Genomic DNA, 26947 nt, shown 5'->3' with positions numbered 1-26947 from the left:
TCCAACTCATGATAATAATGTTGGCAATTTAAAAAGCTTATCTAAATCATCAAATTCAAATTTTTAGCTTGCAACTATGCATTTAATTAAGTAGTGAGAAAAGGTCCCCTCAATTACTTTTTAGAGTATACTTTGTAAATATGTGGGATTGACTCAAAATATACTACAGTGGCTTTTTTCATTGTAATAGGTATCAACCAGTGCAACAATGTGGCACATTAATGTGTTTTTAATAAGTTTTGGATAACAATGGAGCTTTATGGCACAGAGAAATAAATTGCGACAGGCCATTTGTTGACAATCATTGTATATAGAGAGGGTATCTTCAGCTGTATCATTTAACTTTTTATGTGGATCTATGAAAAAAGAAACAACTGAATAGACAGGTGACCAATCAGTGGTTTTGTTGTTGCATAATACATTTATAACTGCAACAAACACTAATGTATAAACAAACAAACAGAAAAACAAAACAGAAAGAAAGCAAATCATCATCATAAAAAACGACAAAGTCATGTAGAGTCCATGTCCCAACAACCACTTTCGTATTTCAGATCAAAACTTGTGTCCTGTGTGCTTACAGTAAATAGGCCATTACAGAAGATAAGACAGAATGTACAGTAATGAATGTATGAATGACAGTTTCCAGAGAAAGGTTGAAGTGGAACCTGATGTGATACTTTGTAACAGCCTTTACTGCCCCTCAAGGCTCCATATTTCCCTGCACTGAATGTAATTAAATATTCAGTGTTATGAGTGCATTTTACATTCATATACTGAAAAACACAATGGCTTTTTGTTATGGGCATCTAGAATATGACTAATGGAATACTTTTTACTTATTACAAATGTCAAAAAGGAAGGGCTGGTAGCTGCACCTTTTCATACCTTTTTAGGGTGGAGTATTTTGTTTCTGGGTGAGACAGAACAAGCTGAAAGAAATTTGTTTTATTTGTTTTTATTGGCATCCATATTTAGCCGCAGGGAATCAACTGTACAATGAAACAAACTGAAACCAATGACGCCTTAGTGTTCGAAGTGTGACCAGTAAGAGCTTTTTGTCATCTAGAATATTACATATGACTAATAGAGTACTTATTACTTATTACAAATGTCAAAGAGGAAGAGATAGCAGCTGCACCTTTTCATACCTTTCTAGGATGGAGTGGGTGAGACAGAACAAGATGAAAGGACATTTTTTTATTTGTTTTTATTGGCAACATCAGCCACAGGGAATCAACTATACAAAGAAAGAAACTGAAACCATGAACACCTTAGTGTTCCAAGTGTGACCAGTAACTGCTTTTTTACTCCTTTGTGAATGTCAACAGTTTTGGCCTTTAGGAATATTACAAAATAGAACCCCAAATTGTTTGCTATTCTTGGGAACCTCAGAAACTCCTTAACGCTCTGTGTGTGTGAGCAGTAAAATGAACATTAATGTTGCACACATCCTATAAACAGACCAAAACCAACAGTCCATCTCTCAATACTTTCCAACTGCTCTAACCTGCCTTTGACACTCTGACATGGACCCAACCAGCACCAAGCACATTTTAAGACGTAGATCTTAAAAAACAAATTAAAAATATATAGTTTCTTTTTTTTTTTTTTTAAAGGCCCAGTATTTTCCTAAAACAGTCTGGCATTGCAGTTTAAGATTATTCAAACAGGAGTAAATAGTGAATTTGTTGGGGACTATTTTCAGCTGTAGATTAATACACAATTGATGACCTTGTTGGGTGTAAGTATCTATCAATTTCATCAATTTTTATTTATATAGCACCAAATCACAACAAAAGTCATCTCAGGGCACTTTTCAAATAGAGCAGGTCTAGACCGTACTCTTTAATTTACAGAGACCCAACAATTCACCCATGAGCAAGCACTTGGTGACAGCGGTAAGGAAAAACTCCCCTTTAATGGGTAGAAACCTCAAGCACAAAAAAACTCCGGGGAAGTAAGTTGTAAATTGTATGTAAGTTGTAAATATGTGGGATTGACTCAAAATATATTACAGTGCCTTTTTTCATGTAATAAGGAAATATGTCACCCAGTGCAATAATGTGGGACATTAATGTGTTTTTAATAATTTTTGGACAACAGTGGAGCTCTATAGCACAGAGGGATAAACTGCACCAGGCCATTTGCTGCCAATCATTGTATATAGAGAATGTATCTTCAGCTGACATCTTTAACCTTTTATGTGGATCTATGAAAAAAGAAATAACTGAATAGACAGGTGACCAATCAATGCTTTTGTTGTTGCATAACACATTTATAACTGAGCAACAAACACTTAATATGCAACAAACAAACAAACAACAATGAATGCATGAATGACAGTTTCCAAAGAAACAGGTCGAAGTGGAACCTGATGTGATACTTAGCTAAATAGATAATTATGACACATTGACTCTGCAGCTGACAGATTGTGACTTGGGTATTATTATGCAACAAGTAAATGCAGCTACAACATAAATTATTTGGGTTTCTTACAATTGTTTCAGCATTTACTGCCCCTCAAAGCTCCATATTCCCTTGCACTGAATGTAATTAAATGCTAGTTATGAGTGTACTTTACATTCATATAGTGAAAAACACAATGGCTTTTTGTTATGGGCATCTAGAATATGACTAATGAAGTATTTTTTACTTATTACAAGTGTCAAAGAGGAAGAGATAGCAGCTGCACCTTTTCATACCGTTTTAGGGTGGAGTGTTTAATTTCTGGGTGAGACAGAACAAGCTGAGAGGAATTTGTTTTATTTGTTTCTATTGGCAACATCACAACATGAATAACCTGTATTAGGCTATTTACTGACAATCAATATATAGAGAGTGCTGTACCCTTTAACCTTTTAAGTGGTTCTATGAAAAAATGAAACAACTGAATAGACAGGTGACCAATCAATGGTTTTATTGTTGCATAAAACATTTATAGCTGATCAACAAACACTTAATCTATAAAAAACAAAGATTAACTTCTTATTTACTCTGATTATTATTAAACAGTAACTCACAGTAGTTAGCTTTTCATTTGACAGGAACCACCACAACGTTTGAAGCATAGACACGAGGACTTCTATCAAGGCAGAAGTCTAAATTAACATCTGTTGGATTCTGCTTCAATGTTCATTCAAATGCTTCCCAAGGACTCTGCTTTTAGCCTGCTGTCTGATCTCTTCCTGTGTCATATTTCCTGATGACAGTCTGATGCGCTCTTCCTCTTTCTGTATTTCTCTCTCCACTGTTTGCAGCATTTCATTGGTGTAGTAGCCTCCATTGTTTTCCATCACTATCTTGTCTATGGTGTTGAGCAGCTCTGCCACCTGGAACTGGTTGCTCCTGTATTCATCCTGCTGTTTGATCTTCCAGTATTTATTCTCAAAGACGTGGCACCGGCCGCCGCACTTATTCACCAGATCACTCATATGCTCACTTTCACTGACAAACTCTTCAATCTTCATCCCTTCTGGGAGCTGGTCACCCTGGCTTAAGACAACTGCAGCATATTTGAAAGCATCTTCAGAGAAATATTCACACATTTTTGTGATGACAGCTTTCTCCTGCTCGGTGAATTTCTCCACTTCATGAGAAAAGCATGAGGCCCAGGAGCGCACTCAGTGATACACCTCACCATCTCAGGCTTCATGTCCTCCTCAGACCTGCCTGGGTCAAAGAAACCAGGAGTGTCGATCAAAGTGATGCTTCTTCCATTGACAGATTTGGTTTCTGCTTCAGAAAAATGTATTTTCAAGTCATTAAAATGGTTTATTTTGAATTTGGCCTCTCCAAATATGATGTTAGCCAGGCTGCTCTTCCCAGCTCCAGTTTTCCCCAGTAGGACAATCCTCCTTGTGTTCGACCCTAAAAGAGAATTACTTTCTATCAGTAAAGCAGGTAACTTGTCCAAGTGGTTTTCCCATTCATTGATTTTCCCACAATAACTATTGAACCGATTACATTTTGGCTGAACAGAAACACTTATAACACAAGTAGGAGAGCTCTGCTCTGCTTTAAATGCTTTATAATTCTATAAAGACTCTAACAAGCCAATCAATAACATTATTAAATTAAATATCAAACATCAACTCAAATATTAAAAAAAAAAAAAAAAAAAGCTAGTTTTGAAATATAATACTCTGGAGTAATGGCAAATTTGTAGCTGTGTACTGTGAAATTCACAGTTTCCTGTTTTTAATGTGTTTAATAATAAATCCATCTGTAAGAGACCTGAGTAAACTGACATTAGGAACCTCTTAACTCTAATAATTCTGGGATTATCTGATGAATACTGTCAAATAAAGTTGGTGGAGAAAAGGAAACTAGGAGGAAGAAGTACAAGAAAAAATATTGTACAAATAAATAGCATTAAATGTAGTTTTTATTGTACTACCTCTTCCCTCCTGGAAAAAAAAACTAACAAACTAACAAGCCAGACCTCACAAAGAGAATACATGATATTTCACAACCCTGGTGTGTTAAACCTTGATTAAATAAGGTTTAAAGTAACATCTGTCAGAGCTTATTTTATCATCGTGAAATTTAATGAATAATAATTTTCTTCAAAAACCTTTAAAATCAGTCCATAGAACAGGACATTTTATATCAGTTTTAATATAGCTGGGAATTATGAGTTTCTTTCATTTGGAGGAATTTAGTTTTAAATGGAAGTATTTGGCCTAAAGTTTAGTCCTCATTGTTGACATAATAGCTGAAATAAATAAACTCAATCTACCTTCCATACTGTCAAAAACAGAGTTCAGTTCAGACAATTCCTCAGATCCGTGAGACACCCTCACTGAGAGTCTTTTCTCTTGCTCCCTTCCCCCAACTTGCCTCTTGCATTGTTTTTTTCTTCCTGTCTGGCTTTTTTCTGGGCTGCAGGCTGATGAACACATATTGCACTTGTTTTCATTCCAGCACATTACAGAGGCAATAATATACTACAAAATAAGCACCAATGATGACAATATTTTACCACAAATAGCTATATAACACAAAATATGACAGTAACATTTCATTTTATGGGTCCACAAATTTCATGTAATTAGGTGGTAATAATCCAGTACCTTCTTTGAAATTTCTTTGAAATTACCCCAAAATTTACCTCAAATTTCATGGTAATTAGGTGATAATTAGCAAGTAACTTCTTTGAAATTGCCCCGAAATTACCCCAAAATTTGTCTCAACTTTCATGGTAAATAGATATAATAAGCAAGTAAGTTATTTGAAATTTTGTTGAAATTACCCCAAAATTACCCCAGCATTTACCTCAAATTTCATGGTAAATAAGTGAGTTGTTGCAGCTTAATTTCCGCGTAGTTTCTGTCTAATTTCTATTGAGTGGACCCCTAAATTGAAATGAGTTGTTGCAGCTTAATTTCCAAGTAGTTTCTGTCTAATTTCTACTGGGCCGACCCCTAAATTGAAGTGAGTTGTTGCAGCCTAATTTCCAAGTAATTTCTGCTTAACTTCTGTGGATCATACCAGCTTAACTTCCAACTAGTTTCTGTCTAATTTCTACTGAGTGGACCCCTAACTTCTGCAGGCAAGTAAATTGAAGTATGATTTTTAACCATTTACATTCTCACCAATTTCTGTATAATTTCAGCAGACCAGTCCAACCTTGAAACAAATTTCCTAAATATCTTTAAAAAAAAAAAAAAAAAAAAAAGTAGCCACCAAAAATTGCTGGTTACTGACAAATACTACTTCATAATCAAGAATCAAGTTACAATTTGCCAATTTTAAAAGTCCTTGCTTCCTTATTGAGGCCTGATAATAATGTCTTCATACAACTCAACAAATGTCACTTTTATATTTTGAGATAATACATTAACAAAGAAATTAAATCTATAGGGGAGAACGGGGTAACATGAGCCACTTTTTACATTTGATGATTTTACTGCAAAACGAAAGTGTATTTGTTTCAAATAATAGTGATTATATATACCTGAGGTTGCTGTGTACCTATGGAAATTAAAACAAGTTATCTAATTATTATGTTTAAGAACAATGAGCCATCAAAAAAAGTTAGTCCAATGGCACAACTTACCCCAAGATAGGGGTAAAATGAGCATGGGGATGGGGTAAATTGAGCGCTCTATAGAAAAATAGTGCTACCATCAAATGCTGATAATAAATAAATATAAAATATAAAATAAAAATAACACAAAATCAACAAATTAATTATAAAATTAAAAATAATTTTGAACTTTATTAATGAAGCAGCTCCACTCACAGATAGAATTGTCCCTCAAAAAAACACAAAACAGCCTGAACACAAGTGTGCAGAGCAGTTTTCACAGTCTGAATTTCCTTGTTTCATTGTCCATCAAATTAGAATGACAAGAATAAAATCACACACACAGAATCAAACCCTTACAATGACTAAAATAAACATGGTAACAGTTTCTATGATGCCCATGTCTATAATGCATTATAAATATACTTATAATGTGTTATAATCTGTTTATAGCACTGTATAATTATAGTTATATGCACTCATAAGTATTTATAATGCTTTATAACAATGATCATTATGAAGCATTATATAATGACTTATAAAAGTATCATATCTATCATTTCATTATGCATTATCAGTGCTTTTCACTCATCAGGCAACGAGAACCCCTGTCAGGCCAAAAAAGTATTTTTTTAATGCCAGAAATAATGCCAAATATCCATTCATTCAGAAATCAATAGCATTTGGGAGCCTCTGTGCAGCGCTGTTCCAAAACGTGAGTTAACCTCTGTGTCGTTGCCTGGGAAACTCTTGGTAGCGTAGCTCCTTTTAAGGAATATGGCAGTGTGTAATATATGTACGTCGTGGGTGAGTGAGTAGTTGAGTGAGAGAGCGAGCGGCAGAAAAGTGATGTGAATGCGAGCAGAACAGAGGAAGAGGTTAGCAATAAGTTGTCAGTCTGGTAGTAAATGTACAGTATAGACTACAGTGTGTCAGTTAAGAAATGCTGCAGCTTGTCAAGACCAAGAAAAGTCATGTCTGTTGTTTCCCCAACTGCTGGAAAAGTTAGCAGCAATGGATAGCCTAACTCAAGTTTGACTGTTTCACCAGGCAAATGAAATGAAATGCAACTGCAATTAAATTAATTCATTCTTAAAATAACATTAATTGAATTCATCTGTTTTTCTTTGTGAGTCACTCAGCTGATGGGATGCCTGTAATATGAATAATGATTAAATGAAAAACTAAGACAACTGAAAACAAATAAAGAATTTTCTGATTTAATAAATTGTACATTTATTGGAAAGCAAACAAATCAAAAAGTTATGGAGGGATCACACTCAAACAACCATTTACACTTCATAATCATTTCAGAAACAATGTATCAGGGAAAGTTTCTATGTAAAAACCTGCCATATTGTTCATTCTTTAAAAACTGCTGTGTTGTTATGAGAAAAAAAAAGTGTTTTAACTTTTAGAAAGGAAACCAAACAGCAGCATTTAGAAAAGTATGTTGCTTGTATACATCAGAGAGATCATGAGGAGAATTTGGGCCACATTAACAAGAGATGCATGTTTACCACTGAGCATTGCAAAGAATGGAGGGAAAAAAGTTTAAATAAAGTTGGTGTTACTTTTAAATATTCAAATCAAATACCCTATTTGGAATTTTACATATTGCTTGAGCTAACATATTACTCATCATGATATTTGCATGTTTAGTCTGTACCCTCTTTCTGTGCTGCAGTCATCTAGAACTTAACTTTAACCAATTTAGGAGCCTCCTGAGCCCTCTCAAGTTTAGGTGTGTTTTTAAGTTATAAGTAACTTGATGAAAGTAAGATTTTTACTTTAATCTGCCACTAAGATCCAATTTAACTTTGAGCGGTTTGATAGATAAAGGCCCTGGTATTAATTCCCCAACATCTTTTACTTTCCAAAAAGTGAGCTATAGTGTTGCTCCAGAAAGTTTCAGTGGCCTTCTCTACTGCCTACTACTTCTACTACGTCTACTTCCATTAAACCCTTTATTACTGCTGATGTTCGGAAGCTGTCGGCACTGCAGATGTAACAGATGTTGGTGCTTCTGCTGTTACTCCCTGTGCTACATCTGCTCCTGCTTTGATTCCTACTATTGTTCCTATTGCTACTCCTACAACTAATGCTACCTTCGATCCTGATTCATTCATTAATTTGTTTGTCCCACCAAGGAAAGCTCTCAACAGTGCTCCTGTTGTAACACCTGCGGCTTTACACAACAGCATTCCAAAGACAATGGTTTTAGCCTTATGTGTGATCTCTTGCTGCAGCATGTTTTCTGATGACAGTCTGATGTGCTCTTCCTCTTCCACTATTTCTCTCTCAACTGTTTTTAGCATCTCGTTGGTGAAGCAGCTTTCTTTGTTAGTCTCAGTTATCTTGTCTATGGTGTTGAGTAGCTCTGCCACCTGGAATTGGTTGCTCCTGTATTCATCCTGCTGGTTGTTCTTCCAGTATTTATTATCAATGACATGGCACCGGCTACCGCACCTCTTCACCAGATCACTCAGATCTGCACTTTCAGCAACAAACTCCTCAATCTTCATTTCTTCTGAGAGCTGGTCACCATGAGTGAAGAGAACTGCAGCATATTTGAAAGCTTCTTCAGATACATATTGCTGCAGTTTTGTTATAACGTCCTTCTCCTGCTCTGTGAATTTGTCCACTTTAAGCAAAATGAGAAAAACATGAGGGCCAGGAGCAAACTCAGTGATACACCTCAATATCTCAGTCCTCATCTCCTTCTTAGACCTCCCTGTGTCAAAAAACCGAGGACTGTCTGCTTTGCTCTGCTTTATTTGTAAGTAAACTGGCTACTTCTTACAAGACTGTCAGTGTTCAGATTAGCTTACATTTTACATCTACATCTCAGGGTGACTATGCGTGCATTCCTGTGTGTATTTTTTTGAGGGTAAAGAGATTTCTGTTCTTCTATTGTAAATATCTGATATGGTAATAATTTAAATTTACTACAGAGAGACTGACATTATGAGGAACATTTAAATCTGTAATGATACACTATTGCTGTACTGTATGGTTTGTGCACAGTTCAAAAGGATATTGATACAGATGTGTTGGAAATATGCAAAAATTATGTTAAATTTTAGTATAATTATCTCATCGTGGAGTGCTTAGTTCTTGGACAAAATGATGTAAGAAATACGTTACACTTAGAAATCAACATTAGCCAAACAGTCTATATTTGGAGTATCCACATTTGAGCAAGGTTTAGAAATAACTATCCCAATTTATAGGGCAGGCACTTGATACCTCTTACTCTTCACAGGTTGCATTGCATTTGTTTGGTCAGGTGTGGTTTAAAACCTCACAGAAGACTTGTGCGGAATTTCTACATGATAAGCAACCCGACTTCCTGCATGTTTCTTTGCTTTAATGACAATTGCTCTGTTCTGTTCTGCTGCTCTGCTACAGTAACCTTGATTATATTAAATGTAAATATTTGTCAAAATAAACCTGATCTTTATAGTTTTTATGCATTTAGTGATAATTAATTTAGTGCAGTGGATAAAATGAACAATTTCTGGTCTGGAGTGCACCATCAAACAACCTATTTGATTATTTAATTTGGCAGATTTGTTGCCCTAAACACAAAATACAGCTGAAGCTGATGGGAATCTCATAGTCTTGCAAGAATTTTTTCATAAACCAAAGTATAGAACAAATATATAATTTGGCCTGATAATGGTGCTAGATGAAACGTTAAAGGAGACTGGGGACAATGAGTGTCTCTACAAATTTTCATGACAATCCATCCAATAATTATTGAGATGTTTTAGTCTGGACCAAATGAAATGAATTTTACTCCATGTGAATAACAAACTAAGGAGTCAACATCTGCTTAGTACAATGTACTGTTATGAATCTCAAATAAAACCAAAGGTACATATCATTAAGGAGGGAGATGACACAAGGACCAACTGTTCACCAATACTTATTAAACAATAAATAACTAAAAAAACAAATAATATACTAACAAAATAGAAAGTGTCTTGTACCTGCAGGTTGCTCTGAAGTAGTGGGATTCTTTACTACTGTGGCACCACTGCTACTCTCTCCACCTTCAAAAAGAAAAAAAAGCAAGAGCAGGCAATATTTTTTAGTGTACCAATATAATACAGTTTACAACTCTCTTCACCTATTCAAAGAACAGAGCAAGAGCACAATACCCCACTCAGTTTACTGATATACACTAACAGTTACCCATCAAAGGTTAAAATAGCCCTTTAACCAACACAAACATTAAATAACATAGATCTTTAAGTTTCAACAAATTATGGTAGCCTGAATAGTGTGAAAGAAGACATTGTGTTATTTCAATAATTTTAAATTATGAGCTCAAAATATGAACTCACTGGCTGAAATTTTCACCAAAATGCAAGAATTTTCAAATAATATTGATACAACTAGACTAGATATGCCAATTATGCCATCAATGTTTTTAGGAAATTAGAAAGGGAACTACCACTTTTATTATTGATTGTTCAGTTTCATGTTTTAACATTGACAGATGACAATGATACATCCATGGGTAGCAAACGTTAGCTAGCTAGCATGTTTATTTACTGACTGATCTGGCAGCATTTAGCTGCATATCCTGCAAGCTCTTTTCTTTATCTCTCTCTCCCTCTCTGCTCCACCCTTCCTCTTTTTCCAGGACATCTGTAGAGCCATGCCACTATCATGGCTAAAAATGACTTAAACAACTGTTATAAATGTTAAAAATTAATTTTCTGTTACTCAATTAATTGACTAATTGCTTCAGCTCTAGTTTTGCCCTTTGATTTCTAGTGCCAAATAAAACATTATGTTGTGTGTAATATGGCTCAGTTACAGTAAGAATACTTTGGTTTCAAGGTTTCAAAGGTTTTTATACATATACACAAAATAGCAGAGCATTCAACTGGGCAATGGCATTCTTAAGATAACACCAGCTTCTACTAGTCATAATAATAGTAAATATAAAGTAGAAAATAAATAGCAATAGTTAAAACAATACTAATATAAAATAAATATATAATACAGATTATTCCTGGGTATGTACAGTACCCTGCAGGTTGCATTACACTTAACGATATATTATTGCACTTGATGTCATTGGACTCATAACATTTGCTTGTTGAGTCTCATATTGGAATGTCATTTTAAACTGATATATATCAATATATCAATTGTCTCATATCAGTGAGTGAGTTTTAGATGAACACAGAACACATAATTATCATTGACTGAGAGCTTGAATCAAATATTTAAACTAAACATTGACAGCATCCATCTGAAGTGGATCCGTTTTGATCTCTTTCTCTCTTTTTAAAGTTCTTTGGCAGAATAATATACAGCATGTTGCTCAGTATTGATATGAATATGAAGCAAGCTCAACTCACCGTCCATGTTGTCAAAAAAGAAATCACAGTAGTGCTATTGCTGTCTCCTACCAGTTTGACCCGTTTGACTGTACTTGAACAATGGGAGTATCCCATAATTCACTTCATTCATATGAGTGCCTGATGCAGCCAAAACCACAATGTTCATAATACAAAACATGTAAGAATGAAAAAGGAAGAGGGGCATGAAAAAGATTTTTATATTTGCCAAATATAATTCTTTTCTACACCCACATTTCCAAAACCAAACCTGATCACATTATCCTGCATCTACTGTCCTGTGTACATGAGGCTGTAGTGCTCAGCAATACAGTTGAAAATCAGTATCACACATAAAAATAATGTATAATCAAACTGATGTTCAACGCAATGTAATGTAATGCAAAAGTGTTTTATTTTTGGATGTTATGTCTGACATATAAAAACAAAAATTTACAACTGATTGTAAAGTTAATCTCTGTTTAAAATGGGTTTGAAATCATTAAATTGTATGACTGAATTTTGTAAAATGATTATAGAAAACTATAATTGGCAACAAATAAATGCAGCTGCAATAGAAATTATTTGGGTTCCTTACAATTGTTATGGCACTTACTGTCCCTCAAAGCTCCACATTTACCTGCACTAAATAAAAATACTCAGTGTTATCAGTGTATTTTACATTCACATAGTAAAAAACATAATGGCTTTTTTTAGGGGCATCTAGAATATTACATATGACTAATGGAGTACTTTTTACTTATTTCAAGTGTCAAAGAGGAAGAGACGGCAGCTGCACCTTTTCATACCTTTTTAGGGTGGAGTGTTTAATCTCTGGGTGAGACAGAACAAGATGAAAGGAATTTGTTTTAATTGTTTCTATTGGCAGCATCCATAGTCAGCCACAGGGAATCAACTGTGCAAGGAAACAAATTGAAAATAATAAGACCTTAGTGTTCAAAGTGTGGCCTTTAACATAAAGCTTCTTTTTTAAAGGCCAAGTTATTTTCTAAAACAGTCTGATATTGCAGTTTAAGATTACTCAAACGGGAGTAAATAATGCATACTATTTTCAGCCATGGATTAATACACAATTAATGGTCTTTTAAATATTTGTGGTAGCATGTTGGTACATGTGTGATTGACTCAAAATATACTACAGTGCCTTTGTTCATTGTAATAAAGAAATACGTCACCCAGTGCAATGATGTGGCACATTAATGTGTTTTTGGTCATTTTTGGAAAACAATGCAGCTCTATGGCACAGAGAAATAAACTGCACCGGGCCATTTACTGACAATCTATGTATATAGAGAGTGTATTTTCAGCTGACATCTTTAATCTTTTATGTGGTCGTATAAAAAAACAGCTTAATAGACAGGTGACCAATCAGCTGTTTTATTGTTGCACAACACATTTATAACTGAGCATCAAACACTTAATGTACAAAAAACAAACAAAACAGAAAAAAGCAAAACATCATCATAAAACACCACAAAGTCATGTAGAGTCCATGTCCCAACAACCACTTTCAGATTTCAGATCAAAACTTTGATTACTTCTAGATTAACTTCTTATTTACCCTGAAAATTATTAAACAGTAACTCACAGTAGTTAGCTTTTTATTTGACAGGAAACATCACAATGTTTGAAGCATAGACACGAGGACTTCCATCAAGGCAGAAGCCTAAATTAACATCTATTAGATTCTGCTTCAGTGTTCATTCAAATGGGTTCAAATGACTCTATGTTCTTTTGTACAAATCATAAAGTTTGTTCAAGACAGCATCAAATGTCTTCTGTATTTCCTTGACTGGTGTGATTGCTGCCTCACCTCCCTTTTCTATTGCACTGTCAATAGACGGGCAGAGACACACTTGCTGTCTCAGCTATTTGTTTTTCTACCACTGTTGCTAGTGGTGTTGCTATTACTTCTTCTTCATCTGTTAATACCTTCAAAGAGTTTGACTTGATCAACACAGCTGAGACAGTTGCAAATAATCCTGCTATGACCGCCAAACCCACAAAACCTCTAATCCATGTCCGTGGTAAATTGTTCAAATGCTTCTCAAGGACTCTGCTTTTAGCCTGCTGTCTGATCTCTTCCTGTGTCATGTTTCCTGGTGACAGTCTGATGCGCTCTTCCTCTTTCTGTATTTCTCTCTCCACTGTTTGCAGCATTTCATTGGTGTAGTAGCCTCCATTGTTTTCCAACACTATCTTGTCTATGGTGTTGAGTAGCTCTGCCACCTGGAACTGGTTGCTATTGTTTCATTGCATAGTTATTAGCATTTCATTTTGAAAAAACCAACAACAAAATAAAAGGTATATAATAAAAATAAGAATTTACTGCATAAACAAAACATTTTCCCTGTATCATTGGCAAATAGTTGAAGCACAATCAGAATAACAAACAGCTTTAAAACATTTCAGTTACCAAGGTTATTGCTCATGAAAATCTTAAAGATTCTCTCAAGAACTCTTATATATATCTAGTTTCATAGAGCAACATTTTGAAATAATAAATCAAAGTCATTGCCAGATATTAGAACTTGATAGAATGCTTTTATATATTTTTTTATAAGAATAGCTGGCAAAAGAAAATAAACTACAGTAGGATATTGTTCACAAGGAGTGTCAAGTGAAACAGAAACTAACTTCAACATTTGTTTCCCTGCTTCGCTTTTTTTTTGATCCAAGATGGACACATACTGTATGTGACTAAAGCCTATTTAGTAGATGTTAGAATTTTAGGAGCAAATATAGTTCCCATACAATGGGAATGGATGATGAGAAGCAAATTGTAAAGCGTTTGAATAAAAGCACTATATAGAACAGTATAGAAATAAGAACACTATAACAGTCAATTTCTGTCACCTGTCAGAAGTGGCTCTTTTCCCTCAGTTTACTTATGCTTTTTGTTGTTTTGTATGAAATTTTCATATTCGTCCAAAACAGACTTTGCTGTGTTCTGTACTGCCTCCAATACTGAGTCTGCTTTATCAGCTTCATAATATCCTATACAACCTCCCACTACTGCTCCTGTTGCAGCAGCTGCTTCAGCTCCTCCAGCTGCTCCCACTGCAGCCTTCACTACCCCAGCTGCTCCCACTGCAGCCTTCACTACCCCAGCTGCTCCCACTGCAACCTTCACTCCTCTTGCAGCTTCTGTTATTATTCTGTTATTGTAATTGCATCTTATTGCATCTTTCACCACTAATACTGTTGGTGTTGGCATTGTCCTCAAGGTCTTGACAACTAACTTAATCATTAATGGCACTCCCAGCAAAGCTCCCAACAATACTCCTGTGGTAATACCAGCAGACATCTTTAGAAAATTTGAGACATCAAACTTTCCATGCTTTTTAATCCAACTGTCCACTGTTTGCAGCATCGCATTGGTGTAGTAGCCTCCATTGTTTTCCATCTCTATGTTGTCTATTGTGTTGAGTAGCTCTGCCACCTGGAACTGGTTGCTCCTGTATTCATTAGGTTGGTTGCTGTTCCAGTGCTTATTATCAATGACGTGGCACCGGCCACCGCACTTCTTCACCAGATCCCTCACATGATTATTCTGACTGACGCATTCCTCAATTTTCATCCCCCCAGGGAGTTGGTCACCATGAGTGAAGACAACTGCAGCATATTTGAAAGCTTCTTCAGAGAAATATTCACATATTTTCCCGATGACATCATTCTCCTGCTCGGTGAATCTCTCCACTTTAAGTAAAATGAGAAAAGCATGAGGCCCAGGAGCACACTCAGTGATACACCTCACCATCTCAGGTTTCAGGTTCTCTTCGGACATGTGTGTGTCAAACAAACCAGGAGTGTCAATCAACGTGATGCTTCTTCCATTAACAGATCTGGTTTCTGCTTGACATGCTTTTGTCTCAGAGTTGAAAGTGTGGCTGATTTTGAAGACATCATTCTCTCCAATTATTGTGTTAGCTAGGCTGCTTTTCCCAGATCCAGTCTTTCCGAGCAGGACAATCCTCCTTGTCTCTGTCACTAGAAGAGAATAATGTCTCATAATCAGTCATGTACATTTGTCTCTTGCTGCCTCTTCACAGTGCTATTTGGGTTCTGGGAGAGTTTTGTCTATTGTAATACCTGCCAATGCTCCCAAATTTCGCGGCAGTCTCCCTGTTTTTAACCCTTTCTCCCACTGTGCTCCGGCTTGGAAATTACTCCTGTTAATCTCTTGATTTCATAGTTTTTTCCTTTTCGTTATCACAACCTGTTTCTGGCACTGTACAGCCTGTGTGTGCATCTGCTCTCTGTGCAGGTGATCTTTCATCATGTTCTCTGTCTGCTGCTGATGTGATTCACTGTCTGCAGGTATCGCTGGTAGAGAGAGGAGGTGCTGTCTTTTCTCAGCCAGTAGCTAAATTTACAAGATTTTGTCAAATGTTAAGTTAGGCTACATACAGACAGCTTTCGTTGTGATGTTCTATGGTTGCGTAAAATTTACGATTATGTAAAATTTGGATGAGACACTGCGGGCAAAGCAGTTGAAAATATTGCTTTTCTTCATGTTTAAGCTTGTTGAACAGGTGGTTTGATTAAGTCTTTATTATTATTTATTGTATTTAGACTTTATTTTAAGTCAATAATATTTGGATAAATTTAATGTACTATTAGTAATTTTATTTGATGTCTTTAACATTTTATGACAGCCATCTGAAGATTATTTTTTCCTTGTAGCAGATTAATATGATGCTCAGAGGAACACAGATCTACACAGAATAACTGAAATAAGTTGTTAACTCACCTTCCATGATGTTAAAAAAGAAATCAGAGTGAAAATGTCTTGAAATTGAATCTGGTCTATTTCTTTGCTTTGATTCTAGTGAGGTTCTGTGTCAACACACTACGATGAACAACCAGCAACAAGTTATTATGCTGAAAAAAAGTTCTCATGAATTTATATTCCAGGTTCAGTGAAGGCTGCACCTCCTTTAGAGGTGTGGACTTGAGTCATGTTTAAACTACTTTTGAAAGTAAACTATGAATGCTGCTTTTCAGTTATATAGTGGTTCCCTTTTAAAATTTGCATACAAATATAAAAGCAAGCCTGCCATTATTTTTGGCTTTCCCTCTCTGTAGCACTTGTTTAGGCCTTAAGACATGGATTTATAGTATTTGTCAGCATTTATGACACTGTAGCTCTGACTGTTTTATTATTATTGATATTTTTCAGTATCATTGCTGCTTCATTTTTTCACATAACAAGCACTGATCAACACTAGTCTGACAGAGAAGGCTGGTAAAACACTTGTACTTGTAAAGCAGGATTTTGATCAGATTTGACTGCTATGTTGACTGTTGTTTGGGTTAGAATATGTCTGAGTTGCTGGAATGTCAAACAGGTTTTCAAACACTGCTGTCTTCTTTCTTTTGTTTTTGATATCTGTGCAAATGACGTTCATTCATTCATTCATTTTCATACCTTTTTAGAATGTTTTGTCTGTGAGTGAGACTGGAATGTTATTTTGACGTAATGTTACATGTGTCAGCAAATGAACAAGAGGTAAGAGGCACACACCAGGTCTATGTGCTTCTCAAAATTTGAACCATTGAGGTGCGCAGGTGTGTCAATTGTGCATGTGTGGTAGTTAAGAATTTGAAAATAATTAGATTTTTCAGAAACATGATTTTATTTCTTTTCAGAGTTATGCAATTATATGTCTTATATATTCTATTTCCTTAATACATAATTTTATTGTTATTTTGGCTATGTTGCTAAGGTTATTACTGTGGAGAATATCCAGCCAGAATGTAAACCGTACAAATAGGTAATGTGTGTTCTTTTTCTGGGTTGATTGTGCGTCGATCTATTGGTAATGCCTCATGACTCCAGTAGGGGGAATCGCGCTCTCTGCCTCACTCAATACAAACGAGTGAAAACGAGAGAAGTGTGCGGGTTTCTTCATCCCTCTTCCCTCACTACTTTCCCTGTTTTAAGGTAATTACCGTACTTAAAGCACTGTAAACTTAGCGATACACATTGTTGATACTTATTTCGTCATTGTTGTTCATTGCGAGCGAAAGAGGTGAATTTTGTACTTTTATATTGTTGAAGAGTTTCTGGCTAACTCATTCACTGTGTAAGCTAGCTACTGCTATTGTCCCAATGTAGCATCCGACTGTTGTTCCCGCCATTTTCTGCATTTAAGTTTGTCTGTAAGGTTTAAAAACATTATTTTATTATGGTAAAAGGTCAGTTCATGTGTAGGTACAATATGAAAGTTAAAAAGGTTAAATGTATTTCATTTAAGTTACAGTTTATGTTGGTTCAAAATATAATTTACATTATTTAGAAAAAAACAGAGGATAACTTAGGAACTTGTGGAAACTGTGGTCCTGAGACTGAGTGTATTCCGACTGAGAAAATATGTGAATTTGGTTGTACTGTACATAATTAAGACTCAATACAAACGAGTGAAAACGAGAGAAGTGTGCGGGTTTCTTCATCCCTCTTCCCTCACTATTTTCCCTGTTTTAAGGGCACAACACATGGATCCTTTTTAATGATAGACCAACAGTTTTAATCAGCTGGTGGTCAAACAGAACATTCTTTTGTACGGGAAACAAAATCTTGATATTGATTTAAACAAACAATATAACATCACTGACTCACTTGATAAAAAGCAGCACTGTGCTGCATTCTTTGTAAATCTGTCCAATGTTTTTGATATTGTTGATCACAAAATTCTGTTAAAAAAGCTGCTTTCTGTGGGCTTTGATGTTTCTGCTTTCAGCTTGTTCAAATGACATCATATCATATCATATCATATCATATCATATCATATGTCAGAGCTAGCTTATTGAATTTTAGACATATTAGGCATCAACTGCCTCTAGCCACTGCTAAGCTCTTTATGCACTCAATGATTTTCTCACACTTATCCTATTGTGCTACAAGCTGGTCATAGGCAGGAGTGACTAAGCTAAAACCATTATGCACTCTTTACAAACAATCTAAGAAAATTCTACCACCATTGTATCATCATTCAAAAGTATTATTTATTGACTTTTGACAGTTTTCTTTGTTTTGCAGATATGTGTCTGATGTATAAATTAATTCATGATCTTGCACCACCACTACTTAAACAATGTGTGTCATTCTGCAGGAACAATGCTAGGGAGACCAGGGCATCAGTAAGAGGTGACTACTTGGCTAAATTTAGGAAAACTTTTGGATAATCAGCATTTTCAGTCAGAGCAGCAGATAAGTGGAACTCAATTCCCACCCACTGTTATGGCTCTGTCCGCAGTCTGACTCTGTGTCCCTAGCTGCCATTCTCCATCAGTCCACCAGAGACCCTCAGCTTTTTCCCTGTGATGTTAAGTCTGGACTGAGTGGAGGGTGGACAGATTAGGTAGTATTGTATTGAAGGACCCCTTGAGATTAATGCTTATTGTAGTTAACCTTTGTCCTGACATTTGTGATGGCTGCATGACAATGTTTGCAGCGTCCTCTCCTAGTTCCAACTATGCAGTGTCTCTGTCCATGTCTATGTCTACGTCTGTGTCATCATGTGGAGTGCGAGGGAAATATGTCTGTGATCATCAGTTTGTTTTGGACATTTGTAACAAAGACGTTGGCTTTACAAAATACTGGCTGGGAGCTAAATTAGCTGAGTGTGCTTGGTCTGCTTTGCCCAATGGGCCCAAAGGAGACCATGGACTTGTCTGGAGCTGCACTGGAAAGGAAACATCGAAGTCAGTGCAACAGGACGCGGAACTTGGGCAAGCACGGAGGAGTGCAAGCTAGGCTAACTGTTAACCATACAAACCGGCAGTTCCAACAATTATGCTGCCTAATGTTCTCTGGACAGCAAAATGGATTATTTCACTTCCCCATCAGTGCTGATCACTCGTTGAAATGCAAGAGCTGTCTACATCCAACTGAGATATGTACTTTCTTTAAACTTTCTGTTGTTGCACTGCTGTGGGCTAGGAGGAACATCATTTCATCTTTTTTGTGTACGCAAATACACAAGAAAATGACAATAAACTAAATCTTGAATCTTGAATCTTAAGTCTCGTCAGCCCTGCCCTGCTCCCAGTGTCTTCCCAGCTTATCAGCTCCCAGCCTGCCCCTGTGTCTCGCCACTTGTTCCTTGTTGTCTGATTAGTTTAGTTCGTATGTTAGACCTGTTTTTCAGTTAAGTCTTGTTGGATCATTTGTTTGGTTTAGTTGAATGCTTGCACTCCTGTTTGCTGTTCCTGTGTTCAATAAATAGATTATTCATTTCCTTGTGCCTGCCGAGTCTCTGCGTTTGGGCTCTACCTGCTCCGCATTTCATGACACCCATATCAGAGAATGCATAAGCCTCAGTACTTTTAAAACAACACTTAAAACATGGCTCAAGATGAGCCAATCATGTGATTTCTGATCTAAACCTTTGTATGGAACCAACTGTTTTCCAACATGAAGAGTATGTAATGTATATTTTGTATGATGTTGTTTTATATGTGTTGCACTGTTTGTAAGTTTTGCTAATTGTATTGTTCTTAATTGTTTGTATTGAACTGTATTGTTTTTTATATTTTCCTGCCCAGGGACCACAGGTGTAAATTAGCTATATAGCTAACTCTGGCCCAACGGTTATGTTGTGCATGGCCCATGTTAAATAACAAAAAACTGAACTAACTAATATCCCTCTTAGAGTTCAAACTGTTGTTGCTGATGATTTCAAATCCAAATAGTTGATAAAGATGTCCCTCCTGGCCTGCAGATTTAAAATGCTTGTTCTAAACTTTTAAGTATTTCACAATGGTGGAAGACATAAATGTTCCCAAACCTATTCATGCTCTAAATCAGTTGGTCCCTAACTTTTTCTGCTGGGTCCCTTTTTGTGGGTAAAAATATTTTCAAGCCCCCCACTTGCATAAACACACTCTCAAACATGTCGTTTGTTTCCAACCTCCTACAGAATTTTATTAATTTAATTAATACAGAATTACATCTTGTCTGTGACATCTTAGCCTATTAAAAAAGGAACAAGTCACTTTGAGAGTGGAAGCATTAAAAGTCACACTGCAGCATACATGTTCCAAATTTTTGTGAGCATTTTAATCAGAATAACTTGATAATTGTCTTATTCATAATCACTACTGTGTTAACAGCATCTAGTTTCAACAGATTTTCTCAAAATTCCCTCTCTGCACAAGAATTCCAAGTTTACCAACCCCCTGAACACAAAACCTGCACATTTCATCTGCAAGAATTACACTTAACTGGGAATTCACTAGAAAGCAAGACATAAGTGGTGGCGTTCTATCTGTTAAATCCACACGGACTCCAACCTGCGTTCAGCGTCTCTGTTCAGAGAAGCAACTGTCTGTCAGCAGCAGCTGCTGGGGAGCTGAGAGGACAGCGGCCAGACAAACTGCCTTCATCAGGTTGGCTGACAGCAGAAATTTACTGAACCAAAATAGTTTTCATGTCAGCTCCATGAGAGGAAATTGACATTGTTTGTATTTATTGATCATTGATTTTACTTCCCTGCCCTCCGTAGCAAGTGTGGGGACTCTGCAAGTTCACTTGTTAGTTTCACTACCAGCACTAACCACAGCATTGTCAAACCATAAAACATAATGTGTTGAGTTATCCTGACTGCTCGATGTCCTTGCTGCATAATTTTCCTCCTGTTCTCTAGCTGTGGTTTGATTGTATGACCATTTCCTGCCAGTTTGACTGGTTTGTCAGCGGTACCTGAACAACTGGAGAGATGACTATCCCATGATTCACTTCTTTCATATGAGTGCCTGATGCAGGCCTCATTATAGCCAAAAGTATTATAGTCATAATGTTTCACTACATATACTGGATAATATAAAACATGTAAGAATGAAAAACAATAAGGGCATAAAAAAATATATATATATTTACCAAATATAATTCTTTGCTACACCCACATTTCCAAAACCAGACCTGATGATCACATTATCCTGTGTCTACTGTCCTGTAAACATGAGGCTGTAAGGCTCAGCAATATGCTTGAAAATCAATATCACACATGAAAATAATGTATCATCAAATTGATGTTCAATGTAATGCAATGGTGTTTTATTTTTGGATGTTATGGTGAACATATAAAAACAAAAACTTTTCAACTGATTCTATTTTCAACTTCTATTTAAAATCGTCTTGAAATCATTAATTTGTCTGACTAAATGCTATAAAATGACAATGTATCAAAACAGGTAAAATAAATACAACTAAAAGAAGACTAAGCGGAAAATATTTGTGAATTGCATGGTTGGTTGGTGACATTGGGTGTTAACAGTTCAGCAATATAACCTGTTAGAGCTTTAAAAGTAATGAATACATTTTGAAAATCAATTGTAAAGGAAAATGAAAGCAACTGTCAGGATACAGTGATCAGTGAAAAATGGTCCATGTTAAATCCTAGCAACACTATTTTGAACAAGCTGAAAACAAGAAAGAATTAATCTTCTTTTTTCTTTCTTTCTCTTTTTAAACTAATGGCAGTAAACAGGACATTACAGGCGATAAGACAGGATGTACAGTAATAAATATGTGAATGACAGTTTCCAAAGAAACAGGTTGAAGCAAGATAGATAATTATGACACACTGACTCTGCAGATGACAGATTGTGACTCAGATATTATTATGCAAATTGTGCCCAGTGTATAAAATAAGTATTGACAACAAGTAAATGCAGCTACAATAGAAATTATTTGGGTTTCTTACAATAATTAAGGCATTTACTGCCCTTCAAAGCTCCTTATTTCCCTGCACTGAATGTGATTAAATACTCAGTGTTATGAGTGCATTTTACATTCATATAGTGAAAAACATTCATATAACTGTCAAAGAGGAAGAGATGGCAGCTGCATCTTTCCATACCTTTTTAGGGTGGAGTGTTTTATCTCTGGGTGAGACAGAACAAGATGAAAGAAATTTTATTTGTTTCTATTGGCAACATCCCAAGATGAATGAACTATATCAGGCTATTTACTGACAAACAATATATAGAGAGTATATCTTCAGCTGTGTCCTTTAACTTTTTATGTGGTTTCATAAAAAAAGAAAGAAAATGAATAGACAGGTGACCAATTAGCTGTTTTATTGTTGCACAAGACATTTACAACTGGGCAACAAACACTTAATCTACAAGCAAAAAACAAAACAGGTGAAAAGCAAATCATCATCATAAAACACCACAAAGTCATATAAAGTCCATGTCCCAACAACCACTTTCGGATTTCAGATCAAAACTTGTGCCATGTTTGCTTACAGTAAACAAGACATTACAGAAGATAAGACAGGTTGTTCAGTAATAAAAACATGAATGACAGTTTCCAGAGAAACAGGTTGAAGTGGAACCTGATGTGATGTTTAGCTAGATAAATTAAAACTTTGATTACTGCTGGATTAACTTCTTATTTATAGACACAAAATTAACATCTGCTGGATTCTGCTTCAATGTTCATTCAAATGGGTTCCAAGGAGTATTTGTTCTCTCATACAAATCATAAAGTTTGTTCAAGACAGCATCAAATGTCTTCTGTATTGCCGTCTAAGATGTGATTGCCACCTAAACTACCTTTTCTATTGCACTGACTAGTGGAGACACTCTTGCTGTCTCAGCTATTTGTTCTTCTACCACTGTTGCTAGTGGTGTTGCTATTACTTTTCATCAAATAGTGGTATACCTCTGTTAATACCTTCACAAATTTTGACTTGATCAACACAGCTGAGACAGTTGCAAGTAATCCAGCAATGATCGCCAAACCCACAAAACCTCTAATCCATGTCCGTGATGCTTTGTTCAAACACTTCTCAAGGGCTCTGCTTTTAGCCTGCTGTCTGATCTCTTCCTGTGTCATGTTTCCTGATGACAGTCTGATGCGCTTTTCCTCTTTCTGTATTTCTCTCTCCACTGTTTGCAGCATCTTATTGGTGTAGTAGCCTCCATTGTTTTCCATCACTATCTTGTCTATGGTGTTGAGTAGCTCTGCCACCTGGAACTGGTTGCTCCTGTATTCATCCTGCTGTTTGATCTTCCAGTATTTATTATCAACAACGTGGCATCGGCCGCCGCACTTCTTCACCAGATCACTCATATGCTCACTTTCACTGACAAACTCCTCAATCTTCATCCCTTCTGGGAGCTGGTCACCCTGGGTTAAGACAACTGCAGCATATTTGAAAGCATCTTCAGAGAAATATTCACACATTTTTGTGATGACAGCTTTCTCCTGCTTGGTGAATTTCTCCACTTTAAGCACAATGAGAAAAGCATGAGGCCCAGGAGCGCACTCAGTGATACACCTCACCATCTCAGGCTTCATGTCCTCCTCAGACCTGCCTGGGTCAAAGAAACCAGGAGTGTCGATCAAGGTGATGCTTCTTCCATTGACAGATTTGGTTTCTGCTTCGGAAAAATGTGTTTTCAAGTCATTAAAATGGTTTATTTTGAATGTGGCCTCTCCAAATATGGTGTTAGCCAGGCTGCTCTTCCCAGCTCCAGTTTTCCCCAGTAGGACAATCCTCCTTGTGTTCAGCCCTAAAAGAGAATTACTTTCTATCAGTAACTTGTCCAAGTGTTTTTCCCATTCATTGATTTTCCTACAATAATTTTTTACAGAGTTACAGAAACACTTCAAACACAAGTAGGAGCTCTGCTCTGCTTTAAATGCTTTATAACTCTATAAAGACTCTAACAAGCCAATCAACTGCATTATTATGTTCAATATCAAAGTAAAGCTAATGTTGAGTTATAATACTTTGGAGTAGCAGTCATTTTGTAGACATGTACAGTGGAAACCACTTGTATGGATCAAAAAGATTGGGACAGAAACATTTCTATACAAATGCTGTTTAAATAATTTGCTTAGTAATCAAGTAGTCCGCTTACAGTGTTCATTTTAGGTGTTTTCATACATGAAAACATATGGGGGGAAAAAATTAAACTACAGTAATTCTATTTTCTTTTTACTTTATTCCCATAGTACATGTATGATGTGTATAGCAGCTGCGGCACCATTATCAGGTGTTGCAGTGCACCTCCGCAGGGTTGTGTGGAGGTGGGTGTTTATTTGTAACCGCCGTGAAGCAATCAGAAAATAACGTTTTATTCCTCTCATTCACTGGCTTTCTCGCTGCAACTGCTGACGCTCCTCATCCACTCTCTAGTTCGCTCGACCATCGCTTCTCTCTCACTCATTCTCTTTTCTATGAGTATGAGTCGGGAAGCCGTCAGCAAAGCTAACTTTACTTTTAACGTTATCAAACCAAGAGAAATGTCCACCCCTCTTCTTAATTATGTTTTTGTCTTCCCTTATTGCAGGGTTGTACAGGGTTACGGCTACCTGGGGCAGGTGGTGCATGCACATTGAATCGTAATGTCAATTAGATGGTAATTAAATTAAAAATCAGTTATAATAATCATCTGCTTACAATGATCAATTTCACCTGGACAGACGTGATCACTATAAGCGTTTTCCACTGTACTGTGAAATTCACAGTTTCCTATTTTGTGTTTGATAATAAATTCATTTGTAAGGGACCTGAGTTAACTGACATTAGTAACCTCTTAACTCTAATAATTCTGGTGCTGGATACCGCCATGTATAGGAACTTTAAATAAGGATATAGAAAGTTAGTGAAGAAAAGGAAAATTAAGAAGAAGAAGAAAAAGAAAAAATATTGTACAAATAAAATTGAAAATATTTAAAAGAATAATAAATAGCATTCAATATAGTTTTTACTGTATTACCAACTACCTCCTTAAAATGAAAACTAACAAAGTACAAATCAGATCTTATAAGGAGAATACATGATATTTAACAACTCTGCTGTGTTAAACCTGATAAGATAAGATATAAGATTTAAAGTGTGTTTTATCTTAGTGAAATATAATAAATAATAACTTAAACATTTTTTCAAAAACATTTACAATCAGTTCACGGAGCAGGAATGGATGGACGGATCAGTTGGGAATTATGAGTTTCTTTCACTGGAAGAATTTAGCTTTAAATTGAAGTATTTGGCCTAAAGTTTAGTCCTCATTGTTAACATAATAACTGAAATAAATAGATAAATAAACTTACCTTCCATGTTGTCAAATACAGAGTCTTCAGATCTGTGAGACGTCCTCACTGTGAGTCTTTTCGCTCGTTAACTTGCCCCGAGTTGAGTCTTGCATTGTTTTTTTATACCTGTCTAACTTGTTTCCTGGCTGCAGGCTGATGAACACGTACTGCACTCGTTTTTATGCAAGTACATTACACAGGCAATAATATACTACAAAATAAGCACCAATAATGACAATATTTTACCGCAAATAGCTACATAACACAAAATATGTCATGATACAGGACAGATTGTTTTGTAATTTCTCATAATTTTTTCATATATATATCAATATTCATAGATTTCTGTTCTGACTTAATCTTTTGCGCAAGTGAACTCAAACTTGTGAACATGCATTGTTTGTTGTTTTAGAGATTTGTAAACATGTACTTGTGGCTTTGTGGTTAAAATGTATTTATTTCCGTTCTAATACAAGAATGTTTCTCTTCCATTAAGTTCCATATATGTTCATATTTTACATTACTACAATCTTTCATACATGTTGTTAATTCAGAAAGCTCCATTCATGTTTATTCATTGAAATATACAGCATGAAGTCAGGTTTTTGCAGCCTTTTTATTTTCAGTCATTTTGTTTATTTCCTCGTTCCATTTCTTCAGATATGATACTCTGACTCACAAAGTGGCAATGTAAGAAAGGATTACAAGGTAAAGCAGGAAGTTGAGCATGACACTGCCTCTGCAATCAGTCGAGTTGAATTATTGCTTCTGACCCAACATCATTAAATTTTATAATTGTAAAATCTGAATTTTACACTATAGTAACTTCAAGCATAAAATAAACTTACCCAGTGTGTCTGGTCAAAATGGGCAATATTGTAGTTAAGTGATAATTCTTGTGTGTGATTGTCCATCCACCTGTAGCATTGCTGAGGCTGACATTTTGCATGTCAAAGCAGTTGAAATTGACTATTGTTATGCGACTACAATTAAATTAATTAATTCTTAAAATAACACTAATTGAGTGCATCTGTTTTTTCTTCTTTGTGAGTCACTCAGCTGATGGGATGAATGTAAATGATTAAATGAAAAAATAAGACACTTGAAAACATATGAAGAATTTGTTGATTTATTGTTAAATTGTACATTTATATGAAAGCAAACAAACGGAAAATTAAATCAAAGTTATGGAGGGATCACATCCAAAGAACCATTGTCACTTCATAATCATTTCAGATAAAATGTATCAGGAAAAGTAAAAATACCTTTTAATTTATGATGAATTTATGATTCATGATTATCATTTACAACAACTCTCAGTTGATCACATGATGAATTACATGTAATCTCTGAGCAAGAACAGCTCAGAAACAAGCATTTACCCTACACCTGCCATATTGTTCATTCTCATTCTTTACTACTAATATAAAATTATATGCTAATAATGCTAATAATAATAATAATAATAATAATAATAAT

General features: G+C 35.7%; 1 protein-coding gene across 1 annotated transcript; it reads right to left on the bottom strand.

Annotated features, from left to right (window-relative positions):
* Window positions 1-2983: 2983 nt before the first annotated feature.
* Window positions 2984-25493, bottom strand: LOC121889944 (GTPase IMAP family member 7-like). The gene is made up of 3 exons (XM_042402187.1): window positions 25487-25493; window positions 23640-23808; window positions 2984-3576 (listed from the first exon to the last, which is right to left on the bottom strand). The coding sequence occupies exons 1-3, from the start codon at window positions 25491-25493 to the stop codon at window positions 3129-3131; spliced, it is 624 nt and encodes a 207-aa protein (XP_042258121.1). The 3' UTR covers window positions 2984-3128.
* Window positions 25494-26947: the final 1454 nt, after the last annotated feature.

This window comes from Thunnus maccoyii, chromosome 22, assembly GCF_910596095.1.
Source record: "Thunnus maccoyii chromosome 22, fThuMac1.1, whole genome shotgun sequence".
Taxonomy (NCBI): domain Eukaryota; kingdom Metazoa; phylum Chordata; class Actinopteri; order Scombriformes; family Scombridae; genus Thunnus; species Thunnus maccoyii.
Note: the sequence above shows the minus strand (reverse complement) of the source record. Positions and strands in the feature narration are given on the sequence as shown.

Bases quoted from the DNA above. Each gene is read 5' to 3' on its own strand.
- LOC121889944 (XM_042402187.1), bottom strand. The intron at 3,577-23,639 runs CAAGCAGGAGAA...GGAGAAATTCAC, and splicing joins CTTAAAGTGGAGAAATTCAC to CGAGCAGGAGAAAGCTGTCA.